The sequence below is a fragment of the Phalacrocorax carbo genome, chromosome 1, assembly GCF_963921805.1.
Source record: "Phalacrocorax carbo chromosome 1, bPhaCar2.1, whole genome shotgun sequence".
Taxonomy (NCBI): domain Eukaryota; kingdom Metazoa; phylum Chordata; class Aves; order Suliformes; family Phalacrocoracidae; genus Phalacrocorax; species Phalacrocorax carbo.
In genome coordinates, this window is record NC_087513.1 from 12,593,855 (window position 1) to 12,618,896 (window position 25,042).

General features: G+C 36.7%; 1 protein-coding gene across 1 annotated transcript in view; it reads right to left on the reverse strand.

Annotated features, from left to right (window-relative positions):
• Positions 1 to 397: 397 nt before the first annotated feature.
• Positions 398 to 25,042, reverse strand: part of GNAI1 (G protein subunit alpha i1) — a 36,361-nt gene continuing 11,716 nt past the window's right edge. Inside the window, exons 2-8 of the mRNA XM_064444063.1 lie at positions 17,130 to 17,172; positions 16,910 to 17,051; positions 12,353 to 12,510; positions 10,420 to 10,548; positions 4,080 to 4,209; positions 2,719 to 2,872; positions 398 to 1,195 (exon numbers count right to left, since the gene is read on the reverse strand). Coding sequence (XP_064300133.1) covers positions 1,005 to 1,195; positions 2,719 to 2,872; positions 4,080 to 4,209; positions 10,420 to 10,548; positions 12,353 to 12,510; positions 16,910 to 17,051; positions 17,130 to 17,172 — 947 coding nt within the window. The 3' untranslated portion in view covers positions 398 to 1,004. The remainder of the gene's footprint in view (positions 1,196 to 2,718; positions 2,873 to 4,079; positions 4,210 to 10,419; positions 10,549 to 12,352; positions 12,511 to 16,909; positions 17,052 to 17,129; positions 17,173 to 25,042) is intronic.

Below are 25,042 nucleotides of genomic sequence, written 5' to 3' on the forward strand. Positions count from 1 at the left end.
CAAACCAGTTTCATTACCAGAAAATAGCAAAAAGCTTAAGGAGAACACGATTTTACTTCTTAAGCAGGAAAAAAACCCCCCATATTACTCTGAAGTCCAGCCTTTGTTAATGGTCTATAAACAAACACCCGAAAGTATTTTTGCCATTCACTCCACTGAGTAAAAATCACAGCTTCAAACTGTTTTTTTTTCATTGGTATGAATGGTTTTAACAACTTCCTGTTTGCATTTCCATCAGCTTCAATAATAGTTGAACCTTAAAATCCAATTTCTCAGTGTTGCCATATTTGCACTGCAAAGACTGCAAGCCCAGACTTCATAAACTGTGGATTTCATTTAAATTTAAAAAATAATCTTTGCATTTATCTTAGATTTATAAAAAGATTTTTTTCAAAACTTAAGGCAAAAACAAGTTTTATTGGTTACATTTCTTTAAATCTGAGCAGGAGACGAGGCTGTTGAAATATCAAAAAAGCTAATGCCATACACAGGATTACCAACAAAAGTAAAGAATAAGGCAGCATGCACCCTTAAGATGAAAAGAAAATTTAATTTTACAAGATGCTTAAATAATCCAAGGGCAAAAAGTGTCCGTCTCCTCTAAGAGTATCTTAATAAAACATGGAAATTTTAGAGGACATCAAGTTACTAAAATATTCCGTTCAACGTTTATACAAATACATTACTACAATTATAAGTTTACATACAATCAACTGACATCTCAGTGTTAACTAATTACTTAAATTTACAAGACAAACATAAATAAAGCTGTTAAAACAGGCAAGTACAGTACTGATCTATCGTTCAGCACAATGTATTTTGTATTTCTTTCACCTTGAAAAGAATCAGATTAGAATTGTCCGAAGTCGTTCTCCAAACCTAGAAATAAAATAAAAGAGAGTTAAGTATATCTATGCAGGTTTTACACAGCACGGGCATATTCCAAATGCCTAAATCCTGTTTTCAGGCATGTAATTTACCATTTAACCACCTTTCATCTGTTCTCAGAAGAGGCCACAGTCTTTAAGGTTATTTTTAATAATGACATCAGTTACAGCATCGAAAACAAACTGCACATTTTTTGTGTCTGTGGCACATGTGAAGTGAGTGTATATTTCCTTTGTGTCTTTTCTCTTGTTCAGGTCTTCAAACTGACATTGAATATAAGCAGCTGCTTCTTCATAAGTGTTTGATCCTAGAAAGAGAAAATTGCTCAGTAAGCAGCTTCCAGACTGAGAAAGAACAAGATGCATACTGTATTCTCTGAAAGAAGTGGGTTTTGGAAATAGTTAACCTAAATCTGAAGAGGAGTAATTCCACAGCCATTGATTTAAGATACCATAAATAAATCTTAAAGGAAACTTTTGGACATATTGTTAAAAATAAAAACGGCCAATAAAAAAAGGCCAATAGGACGCTGGGTTGCATCAAAAAGGGCATCACCAGCAGAGAGAAAGAAGTCATTATCCCACTCTACTCAGCGCTTGTCAGGCCACACCTGGAGTACTGTGTGCAGTTCTGGTCCCCGCTATACAAAAAGGATGTGGACAGGCTGGAAGGGGTCCAGAGAAGGGCCAAGATGATCAAAGGACTGGGAAGACTGCCATATGAGGATAGGCTGGGAGAACTGGGTTTGTTCAGCCTTGAGAAAAGGAGGCTCAGAGGGGATCTCATCACCATGTACCAGTACTTAAGGGGTAGCTACAAAGAAGATGGAGGCTCCCTTTTTACACGGAGTCACATGGAGAGGACAAGGGGGAATGGACACAACTTGCTCTTGGGGAGATTCCGATTGGACACCAGAGGGAAATTTTTCACACTGAGGACAGTCAATCACTGGAATAATCTCCCCAGGGAAGTGGTTGACTCGGCCACATTGGACACTTTCAAGAGTCGTCTGGACAGGGTGCTGGGCCATCTTGTCTAGACTGTGCTCTTCCTAGAAAGGTTGGACTAGATGATCCCTGAGGTCCCTTCCAGCCTGTGGTTCTGTGATTCAATTCAATTCCAGCTGCAGGAAGAGTCTTTCCATCTACTTCAGTGGCAGACACAGCAAGTAATTAATGACCCATCACTGTTTCTAGATCAGATATTTTGTTTCCATCATTCACGGTTATTCGCTTTGAAGTTTTATGTTTTTAAAATTTTTGAAATTTTTCCAAACTCAATTGAAGACATTTGACATACATATTTCTCCTAAGCTTTTTACCTCCAACCTGCTACTCTCAGTACAATGGAAATAGTCTGAAGTTACAATGAAAATGATACTTAAAAGGCTAAGGCCTGTTAAATGAAATCATCCTCTTTTGCTATATATTTCCTGAATAAGCCACCTACTTCTAACATGCATGTACACTCCCTTGTTCAAATAAACTCTCATGTATCCTCAGGGATTCATGCTAGTGAAAAAAGTTACACCCAAGTATAAAAATAAGAGGACATCAGAAAAAAGAATGGGCTAAATAAATTAGGCTGAAAAGAGCTGCAGCAGTAACATGCAAATACTACCAGTGGACCAGCATTATTTCACCTGGTTAAAAAGATGAATCTGACTTAGCACTATTTTATTTGTGATGTGTAAAACCAACGCCCCCTTTTTAAACATTATTTCATTTAACTATTTTAGACACCTAGAGTTATTAAACTCATTCTCATTTGTGCATCAAAAATGAGGTAATTTAACAAAAAATTACTTGACATTGCACCCCCCTCCAATACCTGCATATTCAGGGTAGCAAATAGTGAGAGGACTCCTTTTGATTTTTTCTTCAAAAAGATCTTTCTTGTTCAGGAAAAGAATAATAGAAGTGTCTGTGAACCATTTATTGTTGCAGATACTGTCAAACAATTTCATGCTTTCATGCATCCGATTCTGTATTTGGAAAAAAAAAACCCACCTTGTTATATTTTATCAGACTTCAGTAGTAAAATCAGGATACATGTTTTTGATTAGTTACAAACAAACCAGGTAAGTTACAAAACTAAGTTTCTAGCATACAGAATCACATTTTACCATAGGAAATACAGAGAGGCCAAGACCACTTCAAAGAACACTTTCACGAGTAGGGTTCCCCCCCCACCCATTTCCAGGCTTAAGCTGTTTTAGTATTTTAAAATTTTTTTTGTGAGTTTTGACATTTTGCAGTACAGATATTCTACAAGAGTTGCTGAGTTACCTGAATTTGCTTTATACTGATTAGATCTTCTGGAAATCGAAAATTAAATTATGCAGATTCCAGCATAAAAAAATAGTTCTATAGAACCAGAAAATCAAGTATGTAGGTTTTTTTCCTTTTACCCTCATTTTTTAAGTCTGTTGGCAAACTACCCAACATATGAGTACTCTGGCCAAGCTCCAGTCATTATAAGTAGCAGGATGCTATCTATGACCTTCTTTGACTACATTTCACTTGAAAGGGTTTTTTATTTCTCTTTCCTGCCCAAACTATATTTATAAGAAGTTGCAGATCATGAGGAAGAGCACAGAAGCACAGAAGTTTGTTAATGATTCACAAACAACAGATAAGCATCACTTTAGATCATTGGGATAATAAAAAGCATGCACTCTGTGCGTACTGATATGGGGGGAGTCACATCTTGAAAGAGCAGAAAGGAGCAGAGTGGGTCGCAAGGGAGAAGGAAGAGCAAAATTTCTGCAACTAAGGAAAGAGATCAGAGAAATAGAAAGAAAACAAAAACTGAAGACTGAGGCAGGACAGGAAAAAAAAACGTGGTAAAGTAGAAAACAGCTAAGCAATTTTTTATTATATATTTCTAGCATCCATAAAGAGTCTAAAATGTGTATTACTGACAATCTATCCTCACTAGTTTACACCTCCTTTAAAACATGAAAGAGTGTAGCTGAAAAGAATACTTGTCTCATAGTATTCCTTCTGAGAATGAGGAAATCCTTTGAAACCTGAAAACATTAATTCTATCACCATTTCTCAGACCTTTTACACAAAACCCATACATCTCATAAAGCAGGAATACACTTAAGATATATTTATAGCTTTCCTTTCAAACTTATTTAGTTTCTATCCAACAACCGTTCCCTTCTTCAGCATTAAGGTACTTGCCATTTCTTCATCTTCAGCCAAGACCAAGTCATAATCACTTAATGCCACACAAAAAATAATTGCTGTTACACCCTCAAAACAATGAATCCATTTCTTCCGCTCAGATCTTTGGCCTCCAACATCAAACATTCTGCAAAACAGAAGTGCAAAGCAGGGAATGAACTTTGGAATGTCTAGCTTTCTGAATGTTAACCAATACAATCTGAAAGTATCTGCTGTGTATGTATGATCACAAAATTTAAAAAAGGCATAAATATCTGCAACATTTGTTCCTATTTAATGTCTCAGTATAAAAAATCAATTTTAATACAGGCTTGAAAGCCTTCCTATGCAACATTTTACAAAACATGAGAAAGTGTGAGATGAAAGCTAAACAAAGCCTATCATTTACAATACTGTATTTCATTAACAAAGTTAATTGTAACCTATAAAAAATAAAAATACAGTTAGCTTTACTAAAACTACATGAAACAGTTATTTAACCTCTAGTCCAAATAAATAAAAAGTCTAAAATAATAAAAGGTGTTGATCAACAATATAAGATTCTTTAAGAGCAGAGCTGTGACTGTTTTAATACTTTGAAATAAGGCAATACTAAGGAAGTTGGATACAAGTAACACTGACTTCATTATTGTTGCTTTAGTATTCTGAATATATAAAATGAAATTTTCACTTTTTCAAATTTACTTTGGAATCTCTGAATCCTGGCTGAGTTTCACCTCCTCTCTCTCCTAAACCGAAGTGCAGCTTGATCTATTTTCAGCTGTCCATGTTTAAATGGAAGTTTTTTAAGAGACCCTAAAATTATTTTCAAAATTCTCTTAAAAGACAAAATAAGCTTTACAAGTAACAATATTAATTTTCCCCTCTAATAAATGTTTTTTTTTGGAAATGTAGTGAAGTGAGGAAACTGAGCCATAAAGATGAGTCTTGTTTCTTTTTAATTCTTAGCTTAGCAAAAATAGAGCAACAGGAAAAGACCACATTCCAGAACTTAACAGCAGAGGATCAGCAAATTAGCATGATATGAATGGGTTTGCTTTCCTCTGCTATCTATGTGCTTTAAATGGCCATTTACTATGCGCTACAGCCACTCTTAAAGACAGAAATTTCATTAGACATCATTAGAAACTTCAAGTATTCTGCAAGCCAGATAAATACCACCCTGATAGAATGAACTGTGAATCATGGTGGGGACCCAACACACACAAAAAACAAAAACAAAACCCCCAAACCCTACAAACAGTAGTATCCTGAAATTACGTGATACATACATGGTAGGATCTCCTCAGAGGGAACACAGACTATCACAGCAAAAGTAGTCTGTGGTCTCAAATTCTTGCGGTGACTTACGGCTTAGTTAATATTCTATCCTGCAAAAATTTTATTTTTCTTCCTATTTACAAGTAAATACAATTATTCCCTTTACAAGAGGCCTGACTTTTGTCTTCAAAAGTAATTTTAACCTTTTTCTACATTGTCATAAAAAAAAAGCTTAGAATCCAGTAGGTATAAAAATGTTCAAATGGGAGCAAGGAAGAAGAGAAAGAACAGAGGACAGACCAGTTCCTACATCTCCATCCTCTTTCCTGTAAGTAGTAGAATGGCCAACTGTATCATGAAAGCCTTATTTGGGCAAAAATGTAATATGAACAGGAAGAGAAATCCAGAATAGAACAACAATTGTTAAGATGCATAGTTATAATTCTTGTGAAGATATTCCAGCATGGCCTAATTCAGAATTCTATTAGTAATACGACTATCACATCAAGGGCTTTTGGTAGACGGTTGGCATGCAGGGTTGAACAACAACAAATCTCATTCTTTGCAGGACAGAACAGAATACAAGACAGAAAATTTAACTGAGAAACTGAGCAAGAAAATTGCTCCTTTCATTTTTTGTGGACACCAGCTTCTAAGGAACAGGAGAAATTAAATGCTTTATACTGATGGCAGGACTGTAATATCAAGCTGCATGGATCTCACTTGTTTCAATATCATCTTAGGGCACTGCTCAATGCAAAAATGTTACTACTACGATGGTAACCGAGAGGTATAAGAAGACATGGCACAACTTCCCATATTAATAAAAAAAAGTAGTAAATCTATTCTTTCCAAGAACAGCAAAAATACGTAAAGAAAACAGGTCTGCACAACAGGCAGTGGATAATTTTGGCTTGTTCAGACTATGTTGCCAGCATGTATCCTGGGAAGGGAGGGGAAATGCAGAAGCCTGACAACTTCTAGAACATAAAAAGAAGTGTAATTTCCAGTTTGTATTTGCAGATATTGATTTTAGCTAGAAATGTCTGCTTCAGTTCAGAATAGCCTCTCTGCCCCGTGGTGTATTTCACCAGTGATGTTTGTCTCTTTTTGGGGTTGTACTTCTAACAAACTAACAGTCTCCCTAACAAACTCCCAGTTCTTTATCAAACCATCTTTCTGCACTCATCTTTGAAATTTTTATATACTAAAATCCAGCGTTGGATGAAGTTTTGGCACCACAGTTTCACTGTGAACACCTCAACAACAGCAAGTAGTAAGAACATGATGGACTGTTTTATGTAATGAAGCTTCTTCTCCATATGATATCAGTGCAGAGAAATACAGGCATACAGGAAAAAAGCAAACAAATTAAAAAACCCAACAAAACAAACAAAATCCAAAACAGACAAAACCCCCCCAACAATCTGCCACACAAAATTCTTAAAAAAGATAAGGCTGTAAGTATCTCTCAGAAAAATCAGATATTCTGAACAGAGTGGTCTTAAAAGTTCATAAGCTTTCCATCTGCCCTGTTAGAAGTCACACTGAGACTTGTTAGGTCACAGCCTCAAAAGACTGAAACACTCATAGAAGCTGCTTAATCTGCAGACAAATTTTCAAAATTTTTAAAAGAATGATTTACAGATTCCACCTTCCAACATGGGAGGGTGTGCACACAGGGTTGTGTGCAAGCACATCTCTACAGCTTCCTCACAAGGGGAGGAGGAGGGGCAGGTGCTGATCTCTCCTCTCTGGCAACCGTTGACAGGGCCCAAGGGAACAGCAGGAAGATGTGCTGGGGAGGGTTAGGCTGGGTATAAGGTAAAGGTTCTTCCCCCAGAGAGTGGTGAGGCACTGGAACAGGATCCCCAGGGAGGTACCAAGCCTGCCAATATTCAAGAAGCACTTGGACAATGCCCTCAGAGATACAGTGTGAATTTTCAGGCTGTCCTGTGCAGGGACAGGAGTTGCACTTGATGATCTTTGTGGGTCCCTTCCAACTCAGGACATGCTATGATTCTATCTTTTAAGCACTTGCTTCAGGCGCTAAAATTCACAGTCCTGTCCATGGTTAGACTACTCAAAAGAACCGTATTTTGCTTACGCAAGGTAAGCTAGAGTCTATAAGACAGAGTACAATTAAAAAGAAATACAAAGCATCGCTGAAAGAACTTAAGGTTTTAACAGCTGAATCTACCCCCCTTATCTAAAGAATGAAGGTATTAGAGAAATGCTTTGATGACTTTTCACTATTTAAAGAAAGCAGACTTCTCCAATGAGATTACAAGGTGACTATGCCACATTAAGACAAAATTCTTCGCTGCACTAGATGTAAAGCATTAAAGACACTTCTCCAGTCATCACTCAGTATAGCTATGTAACACAGTTTAGTAAAGTGGGTAGCTTTCTGAACGGTTTGTCTGCAGTTGTGTAAATTCAAGGACTTATGCAAGGCCCTTTCATTAGCACAATACATTTTTAAAAGCTAATGTTGCCAGATATACTATGTTCCGTTTCTTTCAGAAATTTAAGCAAAGAACATGATTCCAGTAGCCGTACAAAATGTAACATGGGCCAAAAGGACACCAGATATTCATTATGAGTGCTTTCAGTTCTTTTTTTAAGGTTATACAAGTTGTTTGCTCCAGCACAAGCCTTGCAAAAGTGACTGAATTTGACAAATATTTTTTTGAGGTAGGGTGAGTGTTTACAAAAATATGATACATATTTAGAAAGTCTCACATGTCACACACTTATTAAAACTGACCTGTATTTTTAATTATCCCCATTTCCTGTCTTGCCTGGGCTGTAACATTGCAGGGGCCAGGGGAGGGGCCAGGTAGATTAAAAAACCTACCAATTTAATGTTTGTGTACTACCTGAGTAGGTAAATTGCAGTAGAAGCGATTCAGTTATGGTTGTTATTTTTAGAAATCTTCGAGTGTTCTGAGTTGCTAGATTCTTCCTCAACAAATGCAGTAAAAGTAAGTAGAGAGGAAACAAATTAGAAATAAAACAAAGACCCTTGGTTTTCTGATCAAAAACATCATAACCTCTAATGAGGTCTCCTACTTCGGTCCACTATCATGCAAGTGACAATGCTCATTGCCCATTTAATGTCCTACAATGGAATAATGCCATCTTAAGAACATTTTAAAAATTATTCCTGCTAGAATTTAAAAATGAAAAAAAGTATTCCTTAGAAGTGTTCCTTACTTTCAGAGATATCTTTGAGGGGAAGTGTCTGGATATCACCCTACACAACTGCAAGTCAGCCACATACTCCTACTTAGTTCTCAAATAATTAGTGAGGGCTGTACCCATAGAAATATATTTTGTACTTGTATACCTTAATAATTAATATCTTAAACTTTACTCATTATTTATGTCAATTCTAATGCTAATGTTTTATAATTTTATACTAAGGCCTGAATTTCCATAAGAATTTGTTAAATTATCAGAATAATATTCCTACAAAATAAGGTGTTCTTTGAAGACAAAAGTAGTAAATAATCAGATTCAGCTTCTGAAATAGTCTATAGAAACAGGATGAAGATGCCTTGCTATTTGCATTTTAGATTGAACCAATAATCAAAGCTATGCTAAATGCTTTACAGAGAAGGCTGAAATGAGACTAAACCTCAAAGAATCTAAACACACACGTGAAAACAGGGAAGAAAAGATAATGGAAAAAAACTGATGTACACAATATTGCACAGCTAGTCATGTTTATGCACCCTCACCTTGGTATAATCGAGCCTTTTATGCCTTTAGCTCATCTTAAAAATTCTTGTCAATGTTATGTAAGCATGTACTTCTTCAAGCCTTCCAGTAACTTATTAAGCCTATCTCCTAAGGCACCTAAAATTTAAACACCTGCTCTATAGGTGTTTAAATGTACAACATTACAGCTAAACACTTCCAAAGACCTGTCTTGAAGTTGCACATTTTATAGAAGTGTAATCATATGTTCCTTATAATGGACTTTATAGAGACTGTAATCATATGGTCCTTATAACAGCCCTAATAATCAGTGCAGACTGGAAGTAGCTACCTGCATACAAATTCATTGAGATTGTAGAAGATTTTAAACCCACCTACAATAGGGAACTGAACAAGAAACATGAGAAAGTGAGTGAGAAAATGAATAACTCTCAGAATACCGAAGATCTCTCTTGAGGCTTGGCTAAGGACTACTCTCCTTAGGTTTGCAAGAGATTCATTCTCATCTACCACCTATTATTTTATGGATGAATACAAATTCTGTATACTTAAACCCTAAAACAAGGAAACAAAAAGTATCTCCACAGTACTGATGGTCCTGAGGCATCCACATTGCAGTACTTGCTATGCATTTACATGAAAAAAATATTTCCCTTGAAGATATTAAAGAGATATATAGTATAGATACGCTGACAACAATCTCTACACAATCTAAATGCAGATACAATGCAAGTTTAATGAATTTGCTTCTCATTCTTCCTGATCAGTAGGAGGTAGAATATTATTAGATATATACTATCCGATGTTTTCACCATGAACATCTTTGGACATAAAATGTTCAGAATATTATCGTTATTTTGTAAATCCTACATCACAGGAAACATAAGTCACATTCTTTCATCACTAAATAAAGTACTACCTTAAAGTACAACACATATTTTAATTCAGTTCTTCAGGAAAATGGATTTACTCTTTCATACAATACCAGCAAATATTTATAAGATCTCCAAATGAATTTAAAGGGAAGAATCCAATAGAAGAACAGCTATTTAACATGGCAGAAAAGGGAATATTTTAAAATTTAATTTACAAATAAAATATATTTACAAAAAGTTTCCAATAAAACCAAAGCATTTATTACTTAATATCTGCATATTTATTCTGAGTTATCACAGAAGAAGACTCCCACATCCCTTCAAAAAATTAAGCCAGGCATGAGGAATTCCTCCCTCCCAAGAAAAAAAGAGGGGGAAGGCAGATCAAAGACAAATTTGTTAAATTACATCACTGAAAGTCCATCTCTAGAACTTTACAGAAACCGTAACAGAAACATGCAGCATGATTTACATACTTAAAATGAAGATCTTTGAAAGTAAAGTGAGTTTCCACTATTCCTGTAGTTTTCACTCTGGTCCTGAGAACATCCTGTTGGGTTGGAATGTAGCTGGTTTGTGCTATCCTGTCCAAGTCATTCAAGTAACTGAAGGTAAAAATAAATACTGCTTTCAGTTATTCATAAAACAGTAACAGGATAATTACAAAGAACTACAGAAGTTCTAGGTCCATTCATTATATTGTGCTTCACTTGTATAAAATAGCTTTCTCTGAGATGAGACAAACACCAAGACACATTATTCTCAATTCTACAAGGTTTTTTGAAATAAGCTTTAAAGACACAAAGATATTTCATCGTCGAAGAAAGAAAACTTATGCAATTGACTCCACTAGCAAGAATTATTCTTTTGAAATCCTAAAATGTAAACAAGGTTCCGTGTACACCCATGTTATTTGCACTAAGTATAAGAACACCTTCACCTTTGTAACCTATTGAACTACAAGGTACTTTGAAATATAACCAAAGACCCAAATTACCCTGGATTTGATGACAGGTATGAAAAGAACAACTCAGTGTTTTCCCCAGAATTAATGTGTTTTAAGAAAATGCTTAATACATAACAATTAACCTTCTATTAAGAATTTCTAATTGCACATTTTTATAATCTTATAGTTTCATTGCCAAAGTTCTTGTGATGCAGGCCAAGAAGCCCAGCGTTTCTAAAAAACATACAAATCTTATTTGTGCTTTTCCCCATAGTAAATAGGGAAGGCACTATGTTGTTCTTCCAGTGTAACCAGAAGTTAGCAATTTTAAGAATACAGTTGCATGGCTAGAACAACGGTTTTCTTATGAAATTGGAGGCAGAGGTATCTACAACAACAAAATAGAACAGAGGAGGTTACCAGAGGAAAGTAAGTAATCCTCCAAATTAAGTGTTTCATCCTGAAGAAAAGACATAGCTCTTCTATAAACTAAGTCGAGAGATCTGTCATCGTGAGCTCAGATTGTTGCCATCTACCTTCTGTACCCTCAGAACAACTTCAGCAGACAAGTAACAATCATGCTGGAAGTATCAGTGCTAATTCAATACAATTGGATCACATTTCTGTTCATTCAGCAAGTCTATAATTACATTACTCCAGCTGTAGCCTCCTCAGTTACCTCACCTGCATGTTGTTTATTTACGTACAGTTACTCTAAAGAACAAAAGTACCTTAAGGAATGTGAAAACCAACTTCCAACACTACAAATTCAGAATGATAAAGCTTTAAAAAAAATGCCCTATAAGGCCAGTATCACTGCTATGCTGTTCTTTACCACGGGAGAGGTAAGAATTCTCCTTTGATGAGCTCTTCTCCTTGACTGACTTAGCATTACTTGCTGCCATCACGTTTTATTTCTCACACACTTGATTCCTTACTGTTTCATTTTTTAATGAAGTACCCTAGCATAGAAGATACATCCTGACTGTTACTTTTGCTCAACACATTTCTAACAGAGACTGTTAATGAACAAAGAAAATGCCGCAATGTTGAACCACAGGAGAAACTCTATTATGAACATGAAAGTAGTATCCTTGGTAATACAAATTCACATCATGTAATCAAGTTTCCTGGACATATTCAGATACTGAACAGGTACTTGAGTCATGTTATTGTAATAAAAATGCTGTCAAAACACCTTAAAGCAATTTTTGTCTTCCCTAAGATGATGAAACAACTGGTCAGAACACGACTCAAATTCATAATTACACCACATCTCTTCCTTTCCAACCTAGAAGACTAGTTGGAGCATTTTGACCCAAGTAGACAAAATGTTTGTCGAGATACTTCTAAATTTTCCATCTACATGGAAGCAAAATTCCTCAAAAGATGATACTTCCATTATGTTCCTTTAGTTACTAATGACAAGACAAAGAGAATCTTGTCTGTCACATGGTACTTACTAGGCAGCAGAGTCATTAAGCTGGTATTCTCTGGATCTGTTGAAACAAGCTTGAACTCCACTGTCTTTCCACAGTCTTTTGATAACTCCTGCAAGCTCTGCAGTCATAAATCCTTCTTCTGCTGCTCCAGCTAACACAAAAAGTTGGCGAGCATCATCCTTTAAGGATGTAAACAGAAAGTGAAGAGACAAACATTGAAAAATACAACAGAAGTAGTATCACCTCAGAACTATATTCATCAAATGAATGAGTTAACCTGCAAACGTGAATGTAACCAAACAAAAAAAATGTGAAAGAAAATAACTGGTTTTAGTGTTCTGCATATGATATTAATTCCCACATATTTCAACAACAGAAAAAGACTAGGAAACCAAATTTTTCATTAGATGATAAAGTGTCTTCTGATCTGTTTATAACTTGAACTAAGCTTCTATAAACTGTAGTAACACATTTTGTGCTCAAGTCTAAAGCTAACCTTATTTGCTTATCAGATTCCACAACTCAAAAGAATGGTTACAACGCGTACTAGAACCTTCATAAATTCAGATGTATATTGATTGACTGAACACATTGACCACTTACACTTCAAAAACCAACTTTCTCCGAAAGTGACAAATGATCATTTCTTCCTAAATCATGCATCAGGAAACAGAAAAATATTTCTTAAAACCTTTCCAGATAAATCAGCTACAGATAGCCAGTACCTTAATTATTCCACAGAGACCACATTTTCTTGGCGATGCAATATAAAGCAAACATCAAGATTTTTAAAGAGCAAATGCTGGATTTTAAGACTATATATAGACTGTCTTTGAGAGCGAGGCTAATGTTGCACAAGTTGCCAATCCACCAATCTCCTTTAACAGAATTTGACCAGTTGGCTACCTTCATCCAATTCTGACTGAGGAAAGAAACTTAAAAAAAATGTTAGACCTGTAAGACACTGGAAAAAGAAGATAGCAGCTGGCTAGAGGAAATAGATTCACATTAATACTCTCCTGTGGGTAACTGCTTGACCTTGGTTATTAGCTCTATGTGATCTAATGCCAAGGTATGTCAGCCAGAAAAATAAGCATACTTGTGGCTTGTAACTACTACCCACAGAATGGACTGTTTGTCCAATAATTAAAAAAAAAGAGAACAGATGATATGGGAAAGGAAGAAGAAGAAAAAAAGAGACTTACGCACATCAGCTGGGAACTGAAAGTATTTCAAGAAAGATTAAAAAAGGCAACAAAAACCCTGTAGTTCAGTCAACTCAAGGCGAACCTGAAGACATTTTTATATATGTATACATATGTAGTTATACATATGAACAACAGGTATATAGTTCAAGTAGTCTTTTGAAAGCTAGAGTAGTTAAAAATCTATAAATGAACATGTGTCAAGCAAATTAATCAAGTACTGATTACTATGCATGCATAGGACAAATTATGGACAACTAATAAAAATTCAGTGGATTGCATTCATAATTACATAAAAATCAGAGCGGTTAATATCAAGGGGTTAGACAGTCAGATCTCACAGACTGAGCGATAAGCCTGCATAGAAGAAACCTAAATGACAATTCCAGTCTTGAATATTCTTTGTGGATGCAAATGCCAAGGACCTACAACTCACAGAAGCAGCAGATCTTGAACAAGAGCCAATATATTAAGACACATGATGGAAACAGCTTAAAAACTGACAGTCAATTATGTCATGAACGATTACGCCATTTTATACCTAACTTGGTCTGACTTTCAAACACACAAAATTTATCCTGCTTCAAATTGCTCTAACCTCTACATGCTCTAAAATGGGGGGAGAGGAAAGGGGAGGTGGAACAAGAGAATCAATTTCAGCTTTTTAAAAGCCCAAACATTAAAATAGAAGTTGTCTCTGTTATCCCATACTCCCTTTTCTAAGGATGGCAAGTACTACAGACACCACAAGTGAGGTAGTATGCCATGACCAGGCCCTATTTTCATTATTACCCGATTCTAGATACTTTCCTTTAATTTTACTGGAATGGGGCAGCTTCCTTTCTAGGTGTCATTATTTTTATACCAGATTTCATAAATTCAATAATATAAAGAAACTAGTTTAACCATCTCTCTAGCTAATTACAGCAAATCTCACATTCAGAAAGTTGTCTATAGTACTTTAAAGTATATTCACTAAATGTCTCTCAAAACCTGGTTTCTACTTTAGTACCAAAACGTCCTGCAGGACAGAAGAAGATACACCAGTCTTGAGACTGACCATTACTGAAGCTGCTGGTGCAATCTGTGCTCCCTTGATTCAATAGCTTTTAAAAAGAAAACATTCAACTCACTCTTTTACCATTAATCTTATGACAGAAATAAGAGTATATAATTTTCTAAAGAAACTTACCCCATTTAGAGTAAAACCCTAAGAAATTCCCCTTGGAAATTTAAGGAAAAGAGTCTGAATGTAACAGTTTTCATCAGGTGTTACAATTTTGAGCTTTTTTTTTCCCCCAAGAAGCCAAAAAAATTACCACAAAGTAGAATAAAACTAAAAAGACTATACTACAATAATCGAAGAGTAACCATACTTTTTTATTTTAAAGTAAGACTGATATATAACACAAGCTCTGAATTCCTTTTTCCATTTCTGACTTTACAATGGGCAAAAATTTAGTACTGACGTTCCATAGCAGCGTTGCTCTGAAAAACGAATTTGGACCACCAAGACCTGCCGAAGTGCAAAGGGATGGACACCTATTTTAAGATTATCCCTGACAAACGTTTGCCTCATCATTTATATAGCTCTCTGAAGTCAAGAAACTCAGATGACTTCAAATTGATATCACATATAAAATAGCCCTCAAAATCTTGTTAGTCATTTTATCTGCTAACACCTAAATTTACTCCTCCTCCGTTTTCTCTTACTATGTATTTAGTAACATGAGTCTACCATCTGCCTCTTTCCAACACTAACTGCCAGACTCCAGAGAGGACTCCACTGCACAAATACTGAACTAACATGTGATAAGATACTGTTGCTGCCCTGGAAAACTTTAGCCTTGAGGAAGGACAACAAGAAACATGAGAACAAATGTGGAGAAGACTAACAAATGAAAAAGAGGCTTTTACTAGCTATGCTTACAACTGAAGAGGTTTCAGGTGGAATTAACATATGTACATAAAATAAGGACTATCAAAGAGTAAACTGAAAATTAACTAATAATTCATGACTGCCAATCAGATTTAGACTTCAGATACAACTTTATGACCCACTTTATGTAATCTAACGAGCATTTGTCTTCATTATAACAACCATACATAATGCATTACATGAGGTTACCGAAGGTATATGCTCTAATATTTATAAATTGCTTTTTAAGCAATAAGAGCTTGAACACAAGACTTTGTAATGAATGAAGAATTTACATACCATTTCTTATTTTTCAAGACCCTTCTCTTCTCCCAAACTGTAATTCAACCTTAACATGATGGAAAGAACTTAACTATGACAGAATACCCTTCTGACTACCTTACATACTTATTTCAATACATGAAAAGCAAAAGAACTTCCTTCATCTTTCCTGCAAGACATACTCCGTATTCTGACACTGATTTCTGTGGAAAGAAAATAAAACATCCCAAACTAAGTTTCTATACTATTCAGACTAACAACTTTGGTGATCAATTTCAGCACTGCAGCACAGAGTGTACTCCTGTAGCCAGAAGACAAGCAAAAACACTTAAGCTAAGCATTTTACAGAGATTCAAAGCATCTAACCTCCTGACAAGACAAGAGTGTAATCAGGGTCACCACATGTAAGAGTATAGGGTTAGGAGTGGAGAAACAATAAGCCAAAAGAATCAATTCTGCAGACCAGCTTCAACAGGTGGAATGGCAAATAGACCCATCAGAGGTTTGTATATGGCACATTAGATGAAACGAGATGGAAAAGGTGCAGAAAAGCTTAGAAAAAGGCCTCCTGTTTCTTGGGAAAAATCCTTAATCCATGTGGTATCGTGAAAAAATGGGATACCAGCAGCAGGGCTATGCCCATGTCTCTGCTTTAAGTAAAGTAAAATCCTCCACACTGGACATCAGTATGAAACAAGATCAAGCTCAGAGGCTGGAAACATTTGAAGCACCGCTGTGCCTATGACATAGTAGAAAAGTGCAGACAGTAGCTATTAGATGCCTACCTACTTAAGCTGTGTTTTTTAAGGAACGTGAAGATGTCTAACTTAAATGAGTTACAGAACACCCCACAAGTCCATTCAAATAAAGAGACATGCCTGCATAGTTTAATGTTATTCAAAAAATCCCTAAGACTCAGATGTTTAGTTCTCAAAATTTAGATAGAATTTGGAAAGCTGTATCTAAAATGAATAGTAGTTGTGAATCAGCCCAGTGCTGATTGCTCTGTAGGTCACCTTGCCAGGTAAAGACCAATGGCATTTAATCGAACTTTGTATCCTACAAAAAGATTTTTGGATATCAAGAGATTTTTTCAGGAAATAGTAACAGACAAAAAAATGAAAATGAATGGATATTTCAGCTGTATATCTCTGTGTGTACTTCAATACTCACAGCCCTGGTTGGATCACCAAAGTCTATCTTCAACCTCCCCATTGCTCTAATGATAGCAATAATGGACTGAATGGTGTTACTGTAGACAACAGCTTTGTACTGTTTACATTCTTCTTCTGAATAACCAGCTTCATGGATAATCCTATGGAAGGAAAAAAAATAAATTCTCTACTCAAATTTAAAAAAATATTTCTCTATCATAGTATTTTACCATACTTACTTCATTTGTTTGACGATTGTGCTTTTCCCTGATTCACCAGCTCCTGAAAAATAAATGTGTGAAAATTCATTAGAGCAGACTTTTATTAATCTTTGAAAATACATTTAGTTTCTACACTTCAAATAAGTAATATAAAAACCTTTGATAGTTAAAAATACATTTGTTAAAAATTAATTTTTAATATTGGAATTTTCAAAATCAAGACATTTTAAGAACAAATCATTCAGCTCTAAAGTCTTTGCTTCTCTTTCTACAGAGGTGAAAATAATCTTTACATAGTCTGCTGATGTTTCTAATGCAAACAGATGATCAGTTGTTCAACTTCAAAGGGGTCTGAAGCTCAGTTCCTCTAACTGCCTTTTTAATCAACACCTAACCAAAAACATGGTTCTAAGTTCCCAACACTGTATTAATGGTCTTCAGTGTTGCAAAAGAACATGTTCAAACTCTTCAGGGTTCTAGCCTTTGCAATCATCTTTTGGCCCTTGCAAGAATAAACACACACAGACAACTTTTTGTTGGAACAGATTGCATGGGGTTTGCCAGACATCCTAATACCACTCTCAATGCCTAACAAATTAAAAAAGAAAAAGCATGCTATGCTATAAAAACAATTAGTATGCCTGTCAGCAGACGGGGGATTTAAAAAAAGCAGTTTTTGCTGTCTCAGCAACCTTAGTTTACCTCCACTTTCTTTAGTCTGTTTCTTTCTCTGAAAAAATTATGGAACTCTTAGAGCTGTGATCTAACGCCTTTAGACAGCACGCTTCACGTTTGTCTGTGACTTGTGCTGAATTATTCCTTTTACATTTCTTCTCGCTCAATATGGTTTTGCAGAAATTAGTATAATCTTCACAGAGTCTACAGGTGTTTCCAATGCAAACAGATCGCCAGTTGTCCAATTCCAATACAACCACAGAAATCTCTCTTCTTTAGAGGTCACTGTGACCACAGGAAGCCACTGATAAAGGCTGTGTTTATTCAGCTTCAAAAAAGGGTGAGAAGAAAATCTGAGGCGTTGTGAGACAGTCAGCCTCACCTTGATCATCAGACTAACTATAGAGCAAATACTCCTGGAAGTAATTTTCAGGCACATGAATGAAAAGAAGGTGACTGGGAATTGCCAGCATGGATTTACAAAGTGCAAACTGCACCTAACTTGATAACTTTTTGTGAGGAAACAGCTGGTTTGGGGGATGAAGGACACCAACAGATGTCATTGACTCTAATAAGGTTCCAATGCCACCTCCCACAGCGTCTTGCACCAAATTGGATAAATATCAACCTCAAGGTGTCTGGGAAATCTGCCTAGACACACAGACTTAAAGACAGTTCAAAATCTAACTGGAAGCCAGTTAGAAGAGGCAATCTTCAGGAGATGATACTGGGCTAATGCACTTTAACATCTTCATCAATGACCTGAAAGCCAGGATGGAAGGCACCCACACCAAGTCTGCAGGCAGCACCAGCCTGGGAGGCCATGATGTGGCCACAGTGTTAGAGAACAGAGGTACTGTTCGGAGGGTCCTCAACAAGCTAGATGACTGAGCTGACAGGAATCTCATGACAGTGAACAGAGGTAAATGTGAAGTCCTGCAAGTGGCATAGAATAAGCCATGCAACAATACAGACTTGGGACTAATAGGTAGGGAACAACCTTGAGGAAAACTCTGGGGATCAACAACCTGGAGAATCAGTAGTGGGCCCTTGTGGCAGTGAGGGTCAACCACATTATCAGGCTGCTGCGCTGGATCTGGCTGGATTAGAGATAACTTTCTTCGCAGCAGCCCATATGGTGCTGTGCTTTGGATTTGTGGCTAAACCAGTGCAGATAACAGCGTAGTGTTTTTGCTATTGCTGAGAAGTGCATGCACTGCATTGAGGCTTTTTCTCTTTTTCACCGTCCCCCACCCCTAGCAAGCAGGCTGGGGGTGGACAAGCAGCTGAAAAGGGACATAGCCAGGAGTACTGACCCAAGCTGACATTCCATACTTTAGCCTTGGATGGCTAAGCAGTAAAAGCTCAGGGAAAGAATAAGGGTAGACATTTGTCATCACGGCATTTGTCTTAATCTTTGTCATAAGCTTTGGAAGGGTGATTATGATGAAGGCTCTAGAGCACAAATCTTATGAGGAGCAGCTGAGGAAACTGGCATTGTTTCGTCTGGAGAAGAGGAGGCTTATCACTCTCTACAGCTACCTGAAAGGAGGTTGTAGAGAAGTGGGTGTCAGTCTCTTCTCCCAAGTAACAAGCAATAGGACAAGAGGAAATGGCCTCACATTGTGCCAGGGGCGGTTTAGATTGGATAGTGGGGAAAAAATTCTTCCCCGAAAGGGTTGTCAAGCACTGGAACAGGTTACCCAGGGAAGTGGGTGAGTCACCATCCCTGGAGGTATTTAGAAGACATGTAGATGCGGTGTTTGTGGACATGGTTTAGAGGTGGACTCGGCAATGCTAGGTTAACAGTTGGACTTGGTGATCATAAAGGTCTTTTCCAACCTAAATGATTCTATAATTCTTTGCACACATCCATTATGCAGGCTGAGGCCCTGCTTTCCAGGAAGTGGACAAGCATCGGCCAAACATCTGCCTCCCAATGGGAAGCAGGGAATTAATTCCTTTTGTTTTGCCTCTGTGAGTGCATGCAAGTTTTTCCTTTCCCTATTAAAACATCATTATCTCTATCCACTAGTCTTCTTGCCTTCCATTTTCTCCTTATCCCAAGGGAGAGGATAGTGATCAAGCAGCTTGTGTGGATGTTTGGGTTGACCCCAGCCAACAGTCACTGGCAAAGCTGTAGTCAAAAAGTCAAAAGAGGCTGTTACTCCCCAGCAGTCAGCATTAGTGACACCGTATCCAAGTACTGCATACTGTTCCCCCCATAGCACTCAGTAAATGTGATACTGATAAACTGACAAAAAAACCAGTAGATGACGACTTAGTTGATTACGGGGCTGGTGCACATGGCATAGAAGCAAAAGCTACAGAGGACTGAGCTTTTTAATCATGGAAAGACTACTGGGGGGGCAGGGCATGTGTGGTGGGCTGTGTGTCCAATTGCTGTCCTCTCCATAAAACCCGCTTAAGACAGCTGAAGACAGAAGCGAACTTCTCAGAGGTACACAACAAAACAATGGGAGGCAATCAAGAATCTGCAGCACAGGCAATTTCGCAGAGATATTAAGGGGGGCAGGGAACCTATCGCCATGGAAGAGGTTAAGCACTGGAACCAATTGTGCATAGAGAAAGTAGAAACTCAGCCTTGGGGATCTTCAAAATTCAGCTGGACAAGGCTCTGAGCAGCCTTATCTTTCTTGATCTTAGCCTGGCTTTGAGCAAAGGGTTGAGCTAGATGACCTCTAAAGGTTTCTTCCAAGTTAAAATATTATTTGGTGTCAGTGTAACAGAATATTTCTATACTTTGACTATTGTATAGCGATGCCTTTGGGATATTCCTTCTATTAAACCAAATATGTAGCTTCATGACAGGCTCAAGCCAGTGGGGCTGCTAAAAGTTGTCCCACCTCCGCCCCAGCACTGCTACTGATGTGGCTAGACTTCCCTTCCTCCAACAGACAGTAGAATGAGTGTTAGCACCCACAGGAGCTAGTGTGCTGCAGAATTAAGTAGCTAAGGAATAGAGTAGGCCTGTCAACATCAATCTAAGATTGCTAAAAGCCATCTTTAGCTAACGCCCAAGTAAAAGATGTTTTTGATAAACCTGTAGCAATAGTCCTCAGACTCTGAGCTGCCATGGAAGTTCAGTATCAGTAAGAAAAGAGAGATGGCAGTACAAAAGTAATTTGTTATTGTGACACCTGAAGCATTTGTAAATCAAATTAACACAAGCTGTAAATACCTAATTATGCACTTACGGACAGATAGAATACAAAAGTTTAAAGATTAGCTTTATTAATTAAATTACTATAATTTGCTTTGGGTTAACATTTTTATTCAAACAATTTGAAGGAAGTATATACCCCTGCATTCAACAGCAATTTTAGAGATCTTAAGAAATATTACTACAGCATTTAACATACATAACCTTGTGAAGTGCTCTTTCTGGTAAAGATTTGCCACACTTGGCAAACCAAGCAGGTCCAAGTCAGGGCTAGTCACAGTATCGAAATTTAATTATTTTGTAATACACTTTCTACCGTTTCTCCCGAGTTAGATACATGTGCTTCTCTATGGTGTTAGAATTCACATGTACCAAACACCTAGAATTCTCATAAAAGTCCTCTCAGTAATATAATCAAACACTCATAATACATATGAAAAATAATTGAGTCATTTCTTACAGAGTACCTAAAATCAGCAGTGAGTTCCTGGAAGATGCATTTACCTATTTTATTTAATGGAAAATAGAAACGGTTGTGTTTGATTTGGGTTTTTTCTTTAACTGCATGCTAAAATGCCTGCAGCCTGCCTAACAATCTTTACTAAGTATGTAAGAAAATTACACCTTACTCACTGTCCCATACTGAAAGGAGGTTCATTATTTTTGCACTCCTGAATGCAGAGGTCAGGCAGATTTTCTGATGGATGTATATGCAAAATTTCCTCCCTCATCTCAGAGTAAGTTGTCCATACAGCAAAATTACAACTAACTCTGTTCTACAAAGTTTTAGACAGGAGCGAGCAGTATTAAATATTTCACGTGACAGCTGCATATCAAGTGTCAGAGCTAACTGTACTGTCACAGCCAAACCCCACCCAAATTTAGACAGACTTGATTGTATATTCTTCAGTCATCTAGAAAATGATGCAATTTCAGCCTCACTACTGCCAATAATCTGAACAGTCTTATTGGCTCAGTTACTATTTATGTGTAACAAAAATATTAATAAAAAGACTAGACAGTTCTGCTCAGACTAGAAAAATAGCAATGTATCAGTTCCGAATTTGAAAGAATCATGAGCGGTTTTTCTTTGCTTAGTTTTAAATGAAAGTCTAAGCTAACTGTTAGGTCATTACTTTTACAAAAGAAAGTTTCAATAACTGCTGAATATTTTTCTCTCTTGCACATTTTGCATCCTCTATGTTTGCCTAAAAAAAAAAAAAAAGAGGACAACACATCCTATGAAAATCCAATTTAAAGCACAGAATTTTAAAGCTTTTATTCACATAGTTCAGTAGGAATATAACTTCAGCTAAGTCTCTTATTACACCTGCTTGCCAGAAAGCAGGCAGATCCTTATGCCTCATTATGCAGACTGACAAAGCATGGAAGCAAAGCACGTCCAACTTAATCAGCACAATTTAACAGAGGAAACAGCAGAAGCACATTCTCCCCAATAGATTCTACTATAATCTGAAGGGTCTTTTCCTCGAAGTTTATTAATCAGGCTCTACCTTCACATGTCAATACTTCCACAGCTAGTACTGGTGCTATCCAAAGCAGTTGTTTACCTAGATCCAGCATGAGTTATGACAGCACTCGGTGAATTCCTACCTTGCACATAAACCCAGGCCTATGATGAACCCTGCTGCACCATCCATGGCAGTTAATTTAAAGCTCAGTTAAATAATGGTCTAAATTTGTATTACAATTTTTCTTTCAAAGTCAACTTTCAACTTTGGAAACAAAAAAAAAATAAAATCAAAGCATCTTCATGTTCAAAAGAACAATTAAAAAAACATTTAACAGATCAACCTCTGAACAAACTGAGTAGGGCTAGCAAAGCTCAAATAAACTTAAGAAATGGCTAAAGCAATATTCAATCTTCCAAGCTACTATTTGGCCAGTTACTCAAGAACTTACTAAAAAATATTAAAAAGACAGACTTGGTTGGACTCAATGATCTTAAGGGTATTTTCCAACTTAAATGATTCTATGATCCTGTGACTCACTACTACAAAATTGTAGCAAACATCATTTTATACAGATTCAATATTCTTTTACATTCCAAATGGAGCAGGTCTGTGTTTAAAAAGAATTGAAGTAAGTATTTTATAACGATTAAAAATAACAGGTCAGCAAAAATGTTACTTTGAACTACTCATAGTGTCTCATGATTTATTATCCCACACACTGCCTACGTGGCAAGCATTCCAGAACTACAAATTTCTGGAGCAAATGTTTTATGCACCCAAGCACAGAAACTGCTGTTTGCAGGTGCCGAGATCTTAATAGTAACCTTTCTAACTTGTGAAGCATTTGCTAATCACTTACTGAGGAAGCTAATCAAATACCAAAATAAAAAAGCAATGTAAACTTCAAGTTCACAGTATCCCTCTTTGGAAGAAACCAACTGTGAAGTACAGTTCCTAATAGCACAAATATGCTCCTCACAACACTAACACAGAAAAGATCATAGACTAAATATTGTGGAGGAAAAAAACCCCTAGATTAAGAGAAGAGGAGTTAGATAAAAACTGATGAGTAGAATGGGGCTGCCTTTGAACCACCAACTAAGTCGGACAGGAACTAAACCCACAAACAAGTAGAATAGTCTTGTATGTTGCCAGAAGAGAGTTCAAGTATGGACAAGAGTAATTAATACAAATCTTTCAATGGATGCTTGTCAGCTTTTCAGACTGTAAAACAGGAGACTTGCACCAGATTAAATTAAACATAGACACACATGCAAAATTTAAAATAAAACACATTGGGTCATAAATTGTTGGGTTCTCATACTGTAAAGTCCTCTCCGCACAACCCTCCTATCCAGTCTTCTGGCAGATGTTAGTATTTCACAGAAGGCACAAGATGAATGGTGCCTTCTCCTCATCTGACACTGGTCACAGCACAAGCTAAATGCCCTGACTTCTGTTTCTGCTACAGGGCCAGGAATCTCTTACAAAAGGAAATGGCAAGCAAACAGCTTGGAAGTATAATGTCTTCAATTTCTTACCTCATGACAAATTACCAGGCATGAGACTTAAATTAGAATGCAAGCTGCTAATCACTTTTACTAATATATTTATTATATTTGAAATATACCAATTCAGTACAAGGAACCCATAAACAGTGGAAACTGTTGCTACACATCCACTAGACAGGTTGACCACTAAATGAAACGTCCTCTGACACCAGCACCCACACCACTCTATCTCCCTGCAAAATTTTTTTTTTTTTGTCCCCACTCCCCCTTTTTGGAGCCACACAGCAGTTATGCTTCTTATCTACCACCATCTTGTTTTCTTCTAATTCTGGGGTAGCTGCTGCCAATGACAAGAGTTTAGTTTTCCCCTTTTCCCCTTCCCAACTATTTTCATGTAGTCAATCAAAGATTGACAGGACTCATACGGTGGCATTAGTCTTGGAACTTCTGTAGCTACTGGAATTTGAATGTGCCAGGAAACTTTGAATGAGTTAAGAATGAAGCTGTGTGAATAATATTTGGAAGAAAATATTTCAGTAACTTCGCCATGTAGTAATAGTGTGAATCCTAGATTACATCACTAGTGAAACCACAGGAGTGACAGACTCTAAAACTGTGACGCTGACTCAGATAAAAAATCTGAGATGATTCTCAGGGTTTCAGTAGCTGCATACTGGCTTAGTTCTACAGAAGAAGCACCATTTAAATCTATAAGCCACTGTCACTTTGGTAAATTCCCTATCAATAAGTAATTACAACTAATTATTTCCTAGGTCTTCAGTATTACTCCTAGTAGGTGCTTGAAATCAATAGTACACAACAAAATAGTCAATAAATTCCATATAAAACATCATTTAAGAAAACCATTGATGCAAAATAACACATACAATCACATATTAACTCACATTAGTGTCCTGTATGTCTACTCAGGTCTAGACCTCCAATAAACTGCTTTAAGTTTCTTAGATACCTAGGCTATTACTATAGTGAATGCATAAGCAAGTGATAAAGACTGTATTAATTAATATTAAAACAACAAAAAAGTATGGGTTTATATTCAGTATAACCTCTGGAATTCAATGAATT